Source organism: Dreissena polymorpha, chromosome 4, assembly GCF_020536995.1.
Source record: "Dreissena polymorpha isolate Duluth1 chromosome 4, UMN_Dpol_1.0, whole genome shotgun sequence".
NCBI lineage: Eukaryota > Metazoa > Mollusca > Bivalvia > Myida > Dreissenidae > Dreissena > Dreissena polymorpha.
Genome location: NC_068358.1, coordinates 80,916,917 through 80,931,714, shown reverse-complemented (window position 1 = coordinate 80,931,714; position 14,798 = coordinate 80,916,917). Strand labels below are relative to the sequence as shown.

At 37.0% G+C, this 14,798-nt stretch overlaps 2 protein-coding genes across 2 annotated transcripts in view; one reads left to right on the top strand and one right to left on the bottom strand.

Moving 5' to 3' along the window:
• The window catches only part of LOC127879285 (probable E3 ubiquitin-protein ligase HERC1), a 155,754-nt gene extending 141,890 nt beyond the window's left edge, over window positions 1–13,864 (bottom strand). The window contains exons 1-8 of the mRNA XM_052426048.1: window positions 13,764–13,864; window positions 10,154–11,054; window positions 9,683–9,781; window positions 6,676–6,767; window positions 5,935–6,088; window positions 3,233–3,464; window positions 2,536–2,612; window positions 1,667–1,763 (exon numbers count right to left, since the gene is read on the bottom strand). Coding sequence (XP_052282008.1) covers window positions 1,667–1,763; window positions 2,536–2,612; window positions 3,233–3,464; window positions 5,935–6,088; window positions 6,676–6,767; window positions 9,683–9,781; window positions 10,154–11,044 — 1,642 coding nt within the window. The 5' untranslated portion in view covers window positions 11,045–11,054; window positions 13,764–13,864. The remainder of the gene's footprint in view (window positions 1–1,666; window positions 1,764–2,535; window positions 2,613–3,232; window positions 3,465–5,934; window positions 6,089–6,675; window positions 6,768–9,682; window positions 9,782–10,153; window positions 11,055–13,763) is intronic.
• The window catches only part of LOC127879302 (molybdopterin synthase catalytic subunit-like), a 237,775-nt gene that overhangs the window by 61,005 nt on the left and 161,972 nt on the right, over window positions 1–14,798 (top strand). The window lies entirely within an intron of this gene.

Genomic DNA, 14,798 nt, shown 5'->3' with positions numbered 1-14,798 from the left:
ATTTGGTAGCCCTAGGCACAATGGTTATGGACAAGAAGATTTTTAAAGTTTGCACAAAATAGGCCTTATATAAGCAAATTTTCAATTTTTTGACCCCCCGGGGCAGGGTCAAATTTGATCCCAGGGGCATAATTTGAACAAACTTGTTAGAGGACTATAAGATGTCACTACATACTAAATTTGGTAGCCCTACGCCCAATGGTTATGGACAAGAAGATTTTTTAAGTTTGCACAAAATAGGCCTTATATAAGCAAATTTTCAATTTTTTGACCCCCCGGGGCAGGGTCAAATTTGACCCCAGGGGCATAAAGTTTGCACAAAATAGGCCTTATATAAGCAAATTTTCAATTTTTTGACCCCCCGGGGCAGGGTCAAATTAGACCGCAGGGGCATAATTTGAACAAACTTGGTAGAGGACTATAAGATGTCACTACATAGCAAATTTGGTAGCCCTAGGCACAATGGTTATGGACAAGAAGATTTTTAAAGTCTGCACAAAATAGGCCTTATATAAGCAAATTTTCAATTTTTTGACCCCCCGGGGCAGGGTCAAATTTGATCCCAGGGGCATAATTTGAACAAACTTGTTAGAGGACTATAAGATGTCACTACATACTAAATTTGGTAGCCCTACGCCCAATGGTTATGGACAAGAAGATTTTTAAAGTTTGCACAAAATAGGCCTTATATAAGCAAATTTTCAATTTTTTGACCCCCCGGGGCAGGGTCAAATTTGACCCCAGGGGCATAATTTGAACAAACTTGTTAGAGGACTATAAGATGTCACTACATACTAAATTTGGTAGCCCTAGGCCCAATGGTTATGGACAAGAAGATTTTTAAAGTTTGCACAAAATAGGCCTTATATAAGCAAATTTTCAATTTTTTGACCCCCCCGGGGCAGGGTCAAATTTGACCCCAGGGGCATAATTTGAACAAATTTGAAAGAGGTTCACCACATGAACATTCCTGAGAAATTTCATCAGAAATGGACCAGTAGTTTAGGAGAAGAAGATGTTTAAAGAAAAAGTTAACGCACGCGAGGACGCACACACGCACGGACGCACGCACAAACGACGGACACAGGACCATGACATAAGCCCCGCTGGCCTTTGGCCAGTGGAGCTAATAAAAATTAACCATAATTTTTTAAAATATAGTTTTATATTTATTACACCCAAACTTGTACAAATACTTTTATGACATTTACCTGTAGTTAAAAAGCACATTAACATTCTTATGGATGTGTTAAAACTCCGAAATTAATAGTTAAACATTATAATACAAATTTTCTGACACATGCAGTCTGCAATCGATAATCAGGGATGACACTTTCCGAATAGATTGGATCTGTGTTATGTAGAGACTTCCTTTAAATAATAAATTCGATAAAAGCTGACAGTATTGTCCTTAATAGCGTGATGTCACTTGATGCTGAAACTTCAGCAAAATGATAACACTATTAGTTGGTCAAACAAAACATAAAATATAAATATATTCTTGTGATAATATTACATAGAAAACAAGTTGTATCAATTTATATTTTGTTTTATCAGCTGAAAAAGAAAGCGGTAACTACCATCTCGACCAAAATGGTTAGGTAATTAGTAGCCCTTTATCAGAATTCAACAACTTTAATTAAGATGATTTCCGAATGTTTCATACCCAGTCTGCCATAGTCTCCTTCTCCCCATGTGTACAAGTCCCCGTCCTCTGTCACAGCCGCACTGTGTCGGAACCCTGCTGACACCTGCTTCACCATCTGTCATCAATCAACAACAACATTTAAAGGCTCTGCTCTTGTGAGAAATAAATAAATATACAAGTAGGTGTGCTAATGATAATTTTGTTCTACCAGCAAGAAAGAGAACTTGACGATGTCAAACAACAAGGATACCAGCTGTAAGTGCCTTTTTTTACAGTAGGTCAGTAATAGCAAAGCACACCCAAATTCTCACATTATTACTAAAAACCAAAAAAATAATTTACGAGTGCTTTTATGAAAGCAAGAGCCCTCAAAAGCCCTTTCAAAAGTTACCAGTGAGGGTATTGCAGTCTTCAGCTCATGTTGATCACCATTAACAATGTAACAGAATAATTAATTACTATATGCAAGCATGAAAGAAAGTTTTTCATTAATATGAGCCACCTAGAGCAAAAATAGACTGGTAAGCTTTATTTTTACTGGAAGATTAGAGTTTTTTTTCTCCAAAAGGTTGCATTGCCAGGATACATATATTGGCACAGACTTAAATGTAAATAGTGTTAAACCAGATAAGCCTATGGAATCATATACTCTTATGACTACTTATGAGACTGAAAAACTTAGCGTGACATTATAAAAGATTGGGAAGCTTCTGACAAGGCTGTGTGAATGCACGGGCTGGTCTGGAGCTATACTGACCATGTTTGGCACAATATAATTTTTTAGCACGACTTTTCTTATATAATAATACTATTGAAATACGCATTTTCTCCAGTCTTATTGACGTCTACACAAGTATTAAAGCACTTCTCCTTCCTCCGCTGCTTACAATTCCTGATAGCCCAGCAATCAGTTTTGGAAATTTCTGTGTTGAATTGTTTCCATGACCTAACTTTCCATAGTCACCTGAAACAGCATGGAAACAAAATCTTAAATATGATCATCTGGAAACAAAATCTTAAATATGATCATCTTTAAAACTCTGTAGTAAAACAGAGCAAAAATGCTCTTTATTGGTGCTATCTAAGGGTAGTTTTTACAAATATTATTGTCAAAACTAGTCATTATGAACATTACAATTATGCATTAAAATCACACTTCTAAATGATGTGAATCAGCAAACTGCAAAAAGCTTTTCAAATATTCAGCATGAGAATTATCAACAGAAAATGTTGAAAATACATATTTTTTCAGCACTTTTAATCAACTTTTAATTTGACCCTTAAATCTTAAGATATTTAGAAAGATGATTCAACTTGAAAGGATCAAATAGTTATAAACGGAGAAGAAAAATATCAATTGAGCCTCATTCAAGGACAACTGGGTATCATAAATGTGCATACAGTCTGGTCCCAGATTAGCTTGTGCGGACTGAAGGGACTAAACTTTTCCCCTTAATTGGATTCTCATTTGAAAGAAACATCCAGTCCAGCTCAAAAAGTAAGAACAACTCTCAAAGGTGCAAGTCTAAGAGTCTGTTATGCTTTTTTACTTTTCAGATCTTAGGCAAGCCCTGAATTTCATACCATCTCCCCAGCTGAAGACTTCTCCATTCCTGGACAGGGCAAGGGTGTGACCATCCGACCCCTTGGACGATGATATGGCCTTGATAGCCCGATCCTTAGGAAAGGTGAGCTTCTTGGGCAGGGGTTGGTTGGTGGAGTCTCCCAAACCCAGACGGCCATAGCTGCCCTTGCCACACGCAGTGACGTATCCTTCCTTGGAAACAAGGAATGTGCAGAACTGACCTGCCTCCACCTGCATGTAGAAAAGGGTGAAATGTTTGATTCATAAGGGTGAAATGTTTGGTTCATGAGGGTGAAATGTAAGTTCATGAAGGTGAAATGTTAGGTTCATAAATGTGAAATGTTTGGTTCATAAGGGTGAAATGTTTGGTTCATTAGGGTGAAATGTTTGGTTCATCATAGTTTTGTATACCATATTTTGTGTACTTAATGTGGAACAAACAAAAACAACTTATGAAACAAGAGCTGTCACCATAGGATGACTTATGCCCCCTATAAACGCTTGATAGAAGTTATGAGCTTTTTTCGAAACCTAAACACAGATTTCGAAACCTAAACATGGACCCTAAGTTCAAGGTCACAGGGGTCAAAATTTGTGTGTGTATGGAAAGGCCTTGTCCGTATACACATGCATACCAAATATGAAGGTTATATCTCAAGGGACATAGAAGTTATGAGCATTTTTCAAAACCTAAACGCAGATTTTGAAACCTAAACGCGGACCCTAACTTCAAGGTCAAGGTCACAGGGGTAAAAATTTTTGTGCGTATTGAAAGGCCTTGTTCATATACACATGAATACCAAATATGAAGGTTATATCTCAAGGGACATAGCAGTTATAAGCCTTTTTCGAAACCTAAACGCAGATTTCGAAACCTAAACACCGACCCTTACTTCAAGGTCAAGTTCACAGGGGTAAAAATTTTGTGCGTATGGAAAGGCCTAGTCCATATACACATGTATACCAAATATGAAGGTTATATCTCAACGGACATAGAAGTTATGAGCATTTTTCGAAACCTAAACGCAGATTTCGAAACCTTAACGCGGACCCTTAGTTCAAAGTCAAGGTCACAGGGGTGAAAATTTTGTGCGTATGGAAAGGCCTTGTCCATATACACATGCATACCAAATATGAAGGTTATATCTCAAGGGACATAGAAGTTATGAGCATTTTTCAAAACCTAAACGCAGATTTCGAAACCTAAATGCGGACCCTAACTTCAAGGTCAAGATCACAGGGGTAAAAAATCTTGTGCGTATGGAAAGGCCTTGTCCATATACACATGCATACCAAATATGTAGGTTATATCTCAAGGGACATAGAAGTTATGAGCATTTTTCGAAACCTAAACGCAGATTTCGAAACCTAAACGTGGACCCTAAGTTCAAGGTCAAGGTCACAGGGGTAAAATTTTTTGTGCGTATCAAAAGGCCTTGTCCATATACACATGCATACCAAATATGAAGGTTATATCTCAAGGGACATAGAAGTTATGAGCATTTTTCGAAACCTAAACGCAGATTTCGAAACCTAAACGCGGACCCTTACTTCAAAGTCAAGGTCACAGGGGTAAAAAAATTGTTATATCTCAAGTTATGAGCATTGTTCGAAACCTAAACGCAGATTTCGTAACCTAAATGCGGACCCTAACTTCAAGGTCAAGGTCACAGGGGTAAATTTTTTTGTGCGTATGGAAAGGCCTTGTCCATATACACATGCATACCAAATATGAAGGTTATATCTCAAGGGACATAGAAGTTATGAGCATTTTTCGAAACCTAAACGCAAAGTGTGACGGAAAGACAAACAGACGGACGGACAGACGGACAGTCCGATCACTTCATGCCATCTTTTCTTCGAAAAGGGGGCATAATAAACAAGTGATACATGTACATTAAAATACATATGCAGTATATGTCATTCAGTACTCAATTTATTTGCTAACAATATTTCACTGTTATGCTTTAGTGGCACATAAATATTTGCTTATCAACTAAAGATTTAAGATCCAATTTAATTGAAAAAATAACAACAAATGAACATTTTTAAGAATGACAACTCGTGTTTATTGATAAATAAATAAATATATATATAAATGCATGCAATCATTTGGGAAAAACATGAAAATTATATATGTACTAATTCAAGCACCTTAATATTTAGTTTTTCTGGATAAGAAAAGACCATTCTAAATTCTAGTGCAAACTACATCCAGTGTATCTTATATTTGTTATTTTCTTTTCAATGCGGTTGGTAATAAAGATAGCCTAAGGTCCCAAGGAGCTTAACTGTGTTCACAACAGAAAACCAACCATTTACATAAAATGATTAATAAAAATGGGATTAACCTCTAGATCAGAATGTGTGCATTCCAAGATTGTCATATTTGTTTGCTCTAATTACTGGTACACCATCATTAATTGAAGTGAGGTGCAAAAACATTTTTATATGTACTAAGTTTGAAAAACAAAGGATTTTAAAGTTTTAAAAAGCATGGCATTCCTTCTTTCAATAACACACACAAGAGACTGAGTTCATTTAAATCTTTCAAAACCTTGAACAGATATCAACTATCACATTAAGCAAATTTAGCAAAAGTTTTTTTTGTTATTTTTTAACATACTTAAATTGTACAGTTCTTATGGATTTAATAAGCTGAAAAGTGGAAGCCAAGCCAGTTTGGTTTGAAACTACATACAACTGGAGAATCCCTAAAGTTAGACGACAGTTTGGGAGTGAGAATCCTCTCAGTGGTGCCCTCTGCCAGCTGGTGAGTGCTGTTACTGCCCCAGATGTACACATCACAGGTATCCATAGCAACAGAGGACTGGGTGGAGGAGATCCCAGATGATCTGCAAGTCAGAAATTCGGATCAATATATTTTGCCACTAAATCGGTCTTGCAATACGGATTTTTACACCAGCCAAAATAAAATTTTACTAGCCAAAATATTACATGTTTTCAGCGGCTAGAAATATTGATTAACAATAATGACAAGAGCTTTTTATAAATGCAGTGAGCTCGACCAGTCTTATCCTATTTTTAGTGACCTAAACACAAATGACCCCAAATCCAATCCCTCACTAGATCAACTGGTAACGTACAGGTCACTTGGACATTTAGCTATTTTAGAAACAGTGACCTTGACCCAACTGGCCTTAAATGCAACCCAATGACCGTAAATCATGTGTAAAGTTTCAAATGAATACCTAGAATACCGTGAATAACAGTGATATGAAGAAGTTGCACATTTACATTTAAGTTACACGTTATAGTATTAATAATGACCCTGAATAAAAAATAGTTGAGTTGAAAATTAAAAAGCTTTCTGTGATCTGGATTTTACAAGCATGTCCATCTATTAATATCGAAATACACAAACTCAAAAGAAACAAATATGTTGATACTGTGGATGCTAGCTCAGATTTCCACTACTGACCTGCTGGGGGTGGGATTGGCCTGCTGGGAGTCCGTGGAGCTAGGGAGCAGCTGCAGATGGGTCAGGCAGTAGTCCTCTGCAAGTCCATGTAGCTAGGAAAACAATGGAATACATAATATATATATATATAGTCGTGTTCTGAGAAAACTGGGAATAATGCATGTGCCTAAAGTGTCGTCCCAGATTAGCCTGTGCAGTAGGCACAGGCTTATCAGGGACAACACTTTCCGCCTAAATTGCATTTTTGCTAAAGAGAGACTTTATTTAAACGAAAAATGTCATATAAGCGGAAGGTGTCATCCCTGATTGGCCTGTGCGAACTGCACAGGCTAATCTGGGACGACACTTAACGCACGCGCATTATGCCCAGTTTTCTCAGAATGCGACTCATATAGTGTTAGTATTTGCCATAATGTTTTGGAAAATCTTGCTTATAAAGACATATCATAAATGCATCTTCAATTTGACTGGACCTTTTTCCACTTATCCTAAAAATGATAATTCTGGTTTTTTAAACTTGTAAAATAGATGACCATGGTTGTTTATTTATCAAGGAATAAATATATAAAATATGCCAAAACATCTTATCAATTGAAGTTCTTTACTTTAACAAGAGGGCCAAGATGGCCCTTGTTCGCTCACCTGAGAGGAGTCGGTTCATTCAATCTTTACCAAATGTCAAACTTGACCAAGATATTGTCCAGACAAACATCCTTGTCAAGTTTCATCATTAATTCATCTGCGAGTCATGATCAATGTACCTATGAAGTTTCATGATCCTAGGCGTAAGCATTCTTGAGTTATCATCCGGAAACCATTTTTCTAAGTTGAGTCAACTTTACCTTAACAGCCATTGTGTGAATACGTTTTTTGGCACTGTGACCTTGACCTTTGACCTAGTGACCTGATAATCAATAGGGGTCATTTGCGAGTCATGATCAATATACCTATGAAGTTTCATGAACCTAGGCATAAGGGTTCTTAAGTTATCATCCAGAAACCATTTTACTATTTCAGGTCACTGTGACCTTGACCTTTGACCTAGTGACCTGAAAATCAACAGGGGTCATCTGCGAGTCATGATCATTTTACCTATGAAGTTTCATGATTCTAGGCATAAGCGTTCTTGAGTTATCATCCAGAAACCATTTTACTATTTCAGGTCACCATGACCTTGACCTTTGACCTAGTGACCTCAAAATCAATAGGGGTCATCTTCGAGTCATGATCAATATACCTATGAAGTTTCATGATCCAAGGCATAAGCGTTCTTGAGTTATCATCTGAATACCATTTTACTATTTCGGGTTACCGTGACCTTGACCTTTGACCTATTGATCTGAAAATCAATAGGGGCCATCTGCCAGTCATGATCAATGTACCTATGAAGTTTCATGATCCTAGGCTTAAGCGTTCTTGAGTTATCATCGGAAACCATTTTACTATTTCGGGTCATCGTGACCTTGACCTTTGACCTAGTGACCTGAAAATCAATAGAGATTATCTGCGAGTCATGATCAATGTATCTATGAAGTCTCATGATCCTAGGTATAAGCGTTCTTGAGTTATCATCCGGAAACCATTTTACTGCTTTGGGTCACCCTGACCTTGACCTTTGACCTAGTGACCTGAAAATCAATAGGGGTCATCTGCCAGCCATGATAAATGTATCTATGAATTTTCATGATCCTAGGCATAAGCGTTCTTGAGTTATCATCCTGTAACCATTTTACTATTTCGGGTCATTGTGACCTTGACCTTTGACCTAGTGACCTGAAAATCAATAGGGGTCATCTGCGAGTCATAATCAATGTACCAATGAAGTTTCATGATCCTTGGCATAAGCGCTCTTGAGTTATCATCCACAAACAATCTGGTGGATGGACGGACCGATATGAGCAAAACAATATACCCCCTCTTCTTCGAAAGGTTTGAACTCAACTCTTGTATCAAGGAAACAAATGTTCTGAGCAAATTTCATGAAAATTGGGCCAAAAATGTGACTTCTACTGTGTTCACATGTTTTCACTAAATACATATAGAGAAAAATGCCCCGCTCAATGGCGGCCATGTTTTTTTACAGATCCCGACCATTTTCAAACTCGTTCGAGATATCAATAAAACCAATGTTTTGACCAACTTTCATGATGATTGGGCAAAAATTGTGACTGCTAGAGTGTTTACAAGGTTTCTCTATAGCCAAATAGAGAAAACTGCCACTATATACATATAGAGAAAAATGCCCCGAACAATGGCGGCCATGTTTTATCACCGATCTCGACCATTTTTGAACACGTCAGAGACATCAATTGAACCAATGTTTTGACCAACTTTCATGATGACTGGGCACAAATTGTGACTTCTAGCGTGTTTACAAGGTTTCTCTAAGGAAAACTGCCCCGCCCACTGGCGGCCATGTTTTTCAACGGCTCGGAACCACTTTTGAACTCAATCAAGATATCATTAAGACAAACATTTTGACACAGTTACATGAAGATTGGGCATGAAATGTGACTTCTACAGTGTTTACAAGGTTTTTCTTTTTTTTGACCTAGTGACCTAGTTTTTGACCCATCACAACCCAGTTTTGAACACGGCCGAGATTTCATTGGGACAAAGCTTCTGACCAAGTTTCCTGAAGATGGGACAAGAAATGTGGCTTCTAGAGTGTTTACGAGCAAATGTTAACTGACGGACGGACGGACGGACAGATGGACATACGATGGACAAAGACCGGTCACAAAAGCTCACCTGAGCAATCAGGTGAGCTTAAAAAAATGTTTTAACATCTTTTATTAGGTGAATATATTTTTTCGGTTTATTGCATGGTGTATACAAAACTGAAATGTGGCTTCATTTTACATAGAAATCGCAACATCAAACATGTCCATCATTCACACGAATGCCTGTTTGATATTCCCCATGTAATTATTTATGTCACTAATACTGGTTCTTTAATGGAGATCAGTTTTTTGTAATTATGAGGTATTCATGATGATGTCCAAACCTGCTTTAGAAGGTATACAGCAGCTAGATGGCTGGGCACCAATCCATTTTCATCACACTGGGGATCAGCTCCAGTATTTGTTTTCAGTGCAGAAAATCCCTAAAAACAATAACATATTTCAATTCAAGTATGTGCATTTACAATCCATTTGATACAGACACAAATAAATAGATAGTTGTACATACATGACCGACAACAGATGATCCTTCCATATTTTAGAGTCTCATTACCTGATTCTTATTGTGTGTTCTTCACTGATCAAACTTGTTAAGCAAACATACAATTAACTGCATGTTTTTTTTTAATGATAAAAATAAACATCAGTAAAATTGTTACACTTGATTTATAATCAAAGTAGAACTTTAGCTGCATCGGCAGGAATAAGCCTTTATTATAGCAAGCAGTCCCTTTTTTACCAATTACCAAAAAACTTGACACTTATGAGCAAAAAAAAAACAAAGTCATACTTACAGCTGTTTTCATCATTTTACTGATGACATCATGGAATAGTGACCACCTGATCTTGTTGGCCCCTTCCAGGCGACTCAGTGACAGCACTGCAAGCTCCACCCATTCAAGAACGTACTTCAAGGACCCTCGCTGTGCGGCCAGCGTGATCATCAACTCAGACGCCAAAGGCCTTGCAGAAATGTGGGTTTCCGAGTTTGAACTGCATATTGATTTCAAGAAGCTGAAGGTCCTGTTTAGTGCATGTACACCTAGGTATGTCAACTTGGATTCATTTGCTAGCGAAAGTGGTTTCAAGGAAACCAGAACATTTATTGCAGTCGAAAGGATACTATCACATAGGCTCGGGACTCCAATCAGCACAGACTGTTGCCAATTTTGTTCCAATAATGCAAAGACCAGGCTGAGACCTGTTTCCACACCCAATTCTACCAATACTGTGTTTCCTGATTTGGGCTCATTATCGTCTTGTGTTGACCAGGCCACATTGTCTGAGCTACTGAAATTTTCTGTAATGTCTACTGTTGGAATATGGCACTGCTTTGACGTGGCATGGTAAATCCTCTGCAACACCACCAGCCTCTTCTTGAGATTCTGAGCAAATGGAGAACTGGAGACAACAATTTCTGCCAGGGAGGTCTGACTTGCTATGAGAGCATTCACAAGATGCTCATGCTCCTCGGTTGCTAAGCAATCAGCTTCAAAATCAGGTATGATTGGGCCTTTCAGGTGAATTGTGTGCGGAACATTTATCACCAGTTCTTTGTTCGAAATTAGCCGTGAGTACAGAGCATCTAGTTCTGTGGATGTGCTGACTGCTTTGCAGTTTTCCAACATCCATTTTGAATTGTAATGATCGGAGAACTTCAGCTGAGAGTTACTGTCCAGACTCATGTCTTAGCATCTGCAAGAACAAATGTATTTCTAATAGCCGTGTTAATGTAATATGGTTAGTTAAAAAGATTTGTTCAAAGATTGGCAAAATGAAAATGTCCCTTCATTCTATTAAAGGCATAGATATACATGTATATAGTAAATACTGCTTTGTCATTGAGTGTCAGACCATTTGTTGAAAGCAGCAAAATGAAAAAAAAAATTATCAGAAAATTTCCTAATGGAATTTCACAATTTTGACATTTTTCGTAGTTTTCACTACAATTCTTGAACACTTATGAATAACATTAAAAAATTAAAGACAAATATTGAAGAATGCAAAAGAGTTAGTGTCTATTTTTAATATCATTTAATTTGTTTAGCTTCAATTAGTTTTACATATAAACTCAGTCATAGGTTTCTCTGCTCAAAGGTCTAGGTTTAAAATAATAAGAAAAATGTTGCACATCTGTTTATGATCACTTCATAATAACAACTTTCCAAAAAAAATGCTTGCTCAGTATTTTATGACCAAATCACGTCGAAAGGTACTATTATCTTGTGTTTTATTCCACCTAAAAATTCAACTTTGCATGCATCATCCATCAAATAACCAATTGTGTACATCTGTAAACAGATATTCCCTTTAAATGAAGACAAATAAGAGTTGACTTTTGCCAAGAAATTTAAGTTCACTTTTGGCCAATTTTAATAACAAAAATGTATATCCTGTTCTCAAATGGATGACAAAAGACATGTCCCACAACACACTTCATTGAATCACACAATTCAGGGCCCTCAATCTATCAAATCTGCCGCCTAATTTCGGCGACAGTCCCCCACCTGAAAAGTATACTTTTTCCCCCCAAAACTGATTTTTTTTCCCCTTCAGAAAATGAGAAAAAAAATCGCTGATTTATAGTTGAAAATTGACTCCAATATATCACTGTCCGTTATATTGCGTTGTCCAATATATCACAAATCGGCTATGGTTATGGCTCCCAAAAATGTGACGAGCATAATCCCCAAATAACATGTTTTAATCTGAGAATTTGCAGAGATAAAATCAGGTACAAGCTAGTATTTTACCCTTTTTTTCACCCACTTAAATTTTCTAGTTAATCCGACATTCATAATCCAGTTTTGACCAGATTGTTTGGTTTCATTGTACATCACTGTTACACCTGTGTACTGCGATAAACAATAACTCCTCTTGCCAAACATCAGGTCATTTCGGGTGTTAACATTCTCTCTTGAAATTGCTTTGAACTGCCAAAAGCACCAGTGCACACATGAAGGTGTATACAATTTTAACTGTAAATGTCACAAGTCAATACTGACCTATCTCAACAATCTTTGCGCGTTAGATACAGTGTAAACTAATTATTTTTAATTGAGAGGCAAAGCTCCCTTAGTTTGTCAAAATGCACCATGCTTTGTATGAGGATAAGATGACGTCATTGTTGTTATTTTGTACATGGGGTCTAATTTGTGCATGCTTTCTTGAACAATAAAACTTGGCAATTGTTTTCGGATTACAAATTTAATTATAGGAATTTAAAAATACTTACATGGAATAATGTTTTGTTTTATACCAATGAATAACATATGGATATAATACATACTTCAATAAGGTAGGAAAATAGCGTGTTTTGAGATTGCCAAATTATGCTAATGCATACTTAAACATGCAATAATAACCTGACAATTTATATTGCGCCGGATATATCTAGGTCGCGATCTTTGGACCCCTTCAACCGCAATATATTTGGACTTTAAAATAAGATTACTGTTATATAGATTGAGTAAAAGTCCACCTTTCTGTCCTATAGACAGTCACATATATAGAAATATATGTTTATAACAGTTCAACACAGTTGTTGTGTTTTGTTATAAAAATTCCCCCATTTACAAAAAAATCCCCCTCCTAAGGGCTGCAGACCCCTTCCCCCAAAGTAGTGTGAGGGCGCTGCAATTGGTGCACCTGCATGCTAACTTCAGAAAATTACTTATGAAATTCCACATTCTTGAATATTGGCTAGAATTGCATTAAAAAAACATAAACAAATTGTCAAATTTATGTGTGCAAAAATGCTTGATTAAGCATTTCTGAGAGCTCTGATACAAAATATTGACAACATTTTTGGTATTAATAAGGTTGTTAGCAGATTTACTAAATTGTTATTAGCGCAAAAATGTACTTCACTGAGTGTTAAAGTATTGTAACTGACATTTTGTAACATATTTAGGAGAAGAAAAAACACAATTTATAAATTAATAAACATTTTTCAGAAACACAATCTTCTGATAAGTTATGTATTACCACAAAAAAACAGCAAAACTCCAAATTAAAATGTATTTTTATAAATGATAAATAATAAAAGAAAGGAGCATTTGATTTACAATAATTTCAAAGCTGATTAAATGATTTTTTATGCGCAGAATAATGTAAGTGCTCTAAGTGTATATTGCAATTATATAATATAGTATTGTTTTATAATAATGACTAGATATGTTTATACCGCATAGATTAAAAACACGCAGAAGTGACTTTTTCATTTTAAAATGCCTGAAGTGCCTAAAGAGAAATGTTATATCCGAAATTGTGCAATCCGAAAATGTACGTCGTTTACAAGAATATGCGTAATAACACACATCAAAACGGCAAACTATTGTAGTTGAGTGCATAGATATTCTAACTAACGTTTCTCTATACTTCAGCTGAAACAAACGTTTTTACCTTTTATAAACGCCCAAAAGGTAAATGATATTTTTCGCTTTCTAAATTGCAGAAGAAATTTTGGAAAACTACACCGCACTGTTGCCACTCGTTAATTTTAGCTCATGCAAGCTGATCGCTAGAGACTAAATTTGCTAAACGTATTTAACCAGCTTACCAATTGATAAGGTTCGGGTTCAAGTTAAGTGTTTTAATGTGAATATAAGCGTGTATGGTGTTTAAATGAGGTTTAAAATGATATAACTAATTTTTAAACTTGTTTGTGTATGATCATCATTCCATTAACCGGCATATACTTTGGGGAAAATATAAAGGGGCGACGACAAAGAGATCTTCTGCCAGTCAGATATGTTGTGGGCTGCTGAGAGTAGCTCATCTATGGGGAGGGGCGTCAATTCTTTCACAATTTCTGTCTAGCTGACGGCCACATCTCTGTTGCACAGTCTTGCACAGGGAGTCGTGTCTGGTGGCCTGTCCAAACCAACCCAGTTCTTGACGGCCAATAAGTGGTGATCAATGTCAAGTTCCGGACGAACTCGTTGGTCTTGCGCTCCATGTTGGGGATACGGTGCTGTCTTCGGAGACACTTGTGTTCAAAAGTCTGACGTATGAAGCGTGCATGTCTTGCAGCCGCACAATAGGATGGAGACTACGAGGGATTTGTAGAGCATGTACTTGGTGGGAAAGTTGATGAAGCGGCTTGTCAACAACCTTTTCAGTCTGGTCATTTTTGCGGTTGCCGTGGCAATTCCTATTCGGACCTCAGCAGTACTGGTACCACACATTGCTATGGTTGCTGCTACGTGCTTGAAGCTGGCCACATCTTCCAGCTTCTCCGCCACCCATGAGGACAATGTAATCAACCAATCTCAGGTTTGAGATGGGTCTAGCCACCGATGGAGCAATTGCTGTGGTTGGCTTTAAAGATCCAATGCGCATTACCGAGACATTAACATTTTATTACTTGTGTTAATAATAAAAACTACATCGCACCTTTTTGTTAAAACGGCCAGCGATTTGTAAAGCCTTTGTTAA